General features: G+C 49.6%; 1 protein-coding gene across 1 annotated transcript; it reads left to right on the forward strand.

The window, feature by feature from the left end:
- Positions 1–474: 474 nt before the first annotated feature.
- On the forward strand, positions 475–721 carry nlk1 (nemo-like kinase, type 1; the record flags this gene model as incomplete). Its single annotated transcript, XM_032537569.1, is given in 1 exon segment — positions 475–721. A coding segment is annotated over 1 exon segment (247 nt), but the record flags the coding sequence as incomplete, so codon positions are not given.
- Positions 722–3981: the final 3260 nt, after the last annotated feature.

A 3981-nucleotide genomic window follows, 5' to 3' on the forward strand; every position in this document is an offset into this window, starting at 1 on the left:
CCCGGGGGTCCGCGAGCCGGGATTGCAGGATCGTTTTTTTTCGTGTTGGTGGGGCTTGGAGCGGGCCTTGGTGCGTGAGCACAGGCGCCCGTATGCCCCAAACAAAGGGGGAAATGGAACGGGAGGAGGGGGGGGAAAAGAGAACCCGAACGAGGGAAAAACACATGTCAGTACGGGCATGGAAAAAAAAAGCAACGAATCGCGCCTGAAACGGTATATAGACGGAATTTGGTGCAAGAAGTCTTTCGTTCGCGGCAACTCGGGCATGAACCCCCAGGGGTCCAGGCTGACGGGCGCGCCCGTGTTTCCTCCGCTGCCTCACCGGGGCGGGGGGGGGGGTGCAAGCGCACGGGGAGGTTGTATGTCCGGGGGTGTGGGGGGTGCGGGTGGGGGGGGGGGGGGGGGGATGAAGCATTTCACCGGGCGCCGCGGCCGGCAGACCGTGTGCAGACCTGTTCCCAGGGCTCGAGCTGTGGCCACAAGTACTTCTGTGTGAACTCGTCGTGCGGAGCCCCCTCCACCGGACTCAGCGCCACGCCGTGCCTGACCGGGCCCACCGCCCCGGCCGGGACGCCGCGGCACCCCACGGCTCTCGGGGGGAGCGCCGGCGGGGGGGCGGCGGTGCCTCAGCCCTACAGCAACCCGGCCAGCGAGGTGCCCAGCCCCGCGGAGATGGAGCCCGACCGCCCCATCGGCTACGGAGCCTTCGGTGTGGTCTGGTAAATATTAAGATTATAAATCAAAGTCAAAGGATCTTTATTAGTCTCGATAAGGAGAAATGGGTTCTGGTTCTGAGTAACGTCAATGCAAGAGTTACAACAGACACACAATAGACACACAACAACAAGCACAGTGTTACAACAGACACACAACAACAAGCACAGGGTTACAACAGACACACAACAACAACACAGGGTTACAACAGACACACAACACAAGCCAACAGGTCCAACCGACGCACGCACAACAAGCCGGGTTACAACAGACACACAACACAAGCACAGGTCACACTACAACAACAGCACATGGGTTACAACAGACACACAACACTATGCACAGGGTACAACAGACCCACACAACAAGCACAGGGTGTATACAGACTCACAACAACAAGCACAGGGTTCCATACAAGACAGCACAACACACAACACAGGCTTACTCAACGCACACAACAATCACATGGTTACAACAGACGCACACAACACTCAACAGGTTACAACAACCACAACCAACAAGCACAGTTACAACAGACCACAACAACAGCCAGGTTAACAACAGACACACACAACAATCACGGGTTACAAAACAGACAGCACAACAACAATGCACAGGTTACATACAGACCCAAGCCACAACAACAAGCACAGGTTCACACAGACGCACACACAAGCACAGAGGGTTACACATACAACACACACAATGAGCACAGGGTACATCAAAGAACCACAAACAACAACAAGCACAGTGGTTACATACAGCAAACAACAACACATGGGTACAACAGACCACAACAACAAGTCAACAGGTGTTACGAAGCGAGACACACAATCAACACACAGTGGTAGCAACATACCACAACAACAAGCACATGGTTACACAGACACGACAACAACAAGACACACAACAAGGTTCAATAGACGCAACAACAAAACACAAAAAAACCAACAGACACATGGTTAAAGCACGACGGGACAACATACAGCACAACAACAAGCACAGGGTTACAACAGACACACAAACAGCACGGTTACAACAGACACACAACAACAACACAGTGCCAGACCGGTTACACACAGACGGCAACAACAACAACAAGGTGTTACAACACATCATCAACACACAGCAAACAGCACAGGGTTCCGACGTACGCACAACAAGCAAGCAACATGGAGTTGGTTACACAGACGCACAACAACAGCCCAGGTTACCACAGACACACAACAATACACATGGTTACAACAGACGACAAACAAACAAGCCACAGGTTCAAGCAGACCACAAAGCACAGGGTTTACAACAGACGCACAACAACAAGCACAAGGGTCCACATCAGACGCACACAAGCACACATGTGTTACACTAACAACAGCAGCGGTCGCAACAGTAGTCACAGGTTACAACAGACTCACACAACACGTGTGGGACAACATACGCACAACAACAAGCACAGGGTTACAACCAACCACAACACCAGCACAGGGTTCAACAGACCCACGCACAGGACAACCGCACACAACAACGCCCGGGTTAAGACTCACACAACCATTTAACGACGCACAACTAACACACCGGGTTACCAAGACGCACACACAAGCACAGACAACAACTACACACAGCACAGTTACAACAGACACACAACAATCAAGCACAGGGTTACAAGACAACCCACAACCACAAGCACATGTGTTACACAGACTACAACAAAGCAAGCACAGGGTCACAATCAGACCAGCAACCACAATCAAGCAGGTTTACAGATATCACACAACAACAAGCCCAGGGTTACCACAGAATACCACAACAGAACAACAAGGCAAAGGGTTACAACAGACCCCCACACCAGCACGGGTTAGCAACTAGACCACAACAACAATCACCGGGGTTGGACAACAGACGACACAACAAACAATCACATTTGTGTGTCACAGTACCACTCACCAAGCACAGGTTACAACAGACCACAACAACAACTCACAGGTTACAAGACAGGGGACACACAAGAAACAACACATTGTTACAACATAGACGGGCACATACAACAAGCACAGTGTTACAACGCCGCGACAACAACAGCCACCGTGGATGGGGTTACAACAGACGCTACAACAACAAGCGCCAGGTTAGCGAACAACACACAACTAACAAGCACAGGGTTACACAGACACACAACAAGCACAAGTACATCAGACTACACAACAAAGGCACAGGGTTCGCAAATAACGCACAGTGGCTCGTCAAAGTCAAGCACGCGGGTTTATCAACAGACACACAAGCACCAAGCACAGAGTTAAAAACACACAACACCACAGGGGTACAACAACTAAAATACAAATTAGCAGTTACTATAGGCTGCCTGTATAGTATATGGTTTATTGTAGTATATAGCTATATGAAATATAAATGTGATATACTGTAAAGTAAAGGTGCGTGGATATGATACAAATTGGTTATATATATACGGTTATATTATCATATATATTCCTTCGGCAAAGAGCTGTGTGCAAATTGCAGATTACCATTTATTCTATGAGGTAAAGAAGAAAATAGTCGTTCCTTACCTTACCTCTCCTGTGTCCCCATGCACGGCCGGTCCACCCACTCATCCTACTTCCATAACTCATTCTTAGTAAGAAGGTCAAAGACCAACAAGCAGTGTAAGCAAGTTAATGTAAGCCATCTAATCGGATAGTCACGGAGATTGATTAGAGATTAGATGCAATGCATGATCTACGAGCTGTCCCTATGTCAGGGAGTGTGATATGTATCTCGATAACATAGTCAGAGAGGATATACTTGAAGGATTTCCTATTCATCTGTTCATCGTCTGCTCAGTTTATTAGCTTAACTGCTATAGGAACAGATGGATACTTACACCTTTATAGTTTACCTGAGATACCGTGGTTCCGCTGCCCAGAGTTTCAGCAACTTCAACCTGAAGACGGCTCCTACCGGTGCACCAGCGAGTTTACGTTGATACTAAAAATCCCTCGCTACTTCCTGTTGGCCGTGGAGCCGCTTGATCAAGACCGGTAATGTGGTTGAAGGGTTCTCTGCTGTTGTCCCTCCCAGGACACCTTTGTGGTGTCGTGGTTGTCATTTCCGCGAGCAGAGCTATGTGGTTCATCTCTGCCCGACGTGGGATTCATATTTACCTCGTAGTATTTGCCTTCCCTGTCTGGATGCGCGGTGGTCCGCACGTAACCTACATTGGGTTTTTTACCCCTCTAGGCCCAGAAGACGACCTAGGACCCCCACGGGGTG

Source organism: Etheostoma spectabile, chromosome 15 (assembly GCF_008692095.1).
Source record: "Etheostoma spectabile isolate EspeVRDwgs_2016 chromosome 15, UIUC_Espe_1.0, whole genome shotgun sequence".
NCBI classification, from domain to species: Eukaryota; Metazoa; Chordata; class Actinopteri; order Perciformes; family Percidae; genus Etheostoma; species Etheostoma spectabile.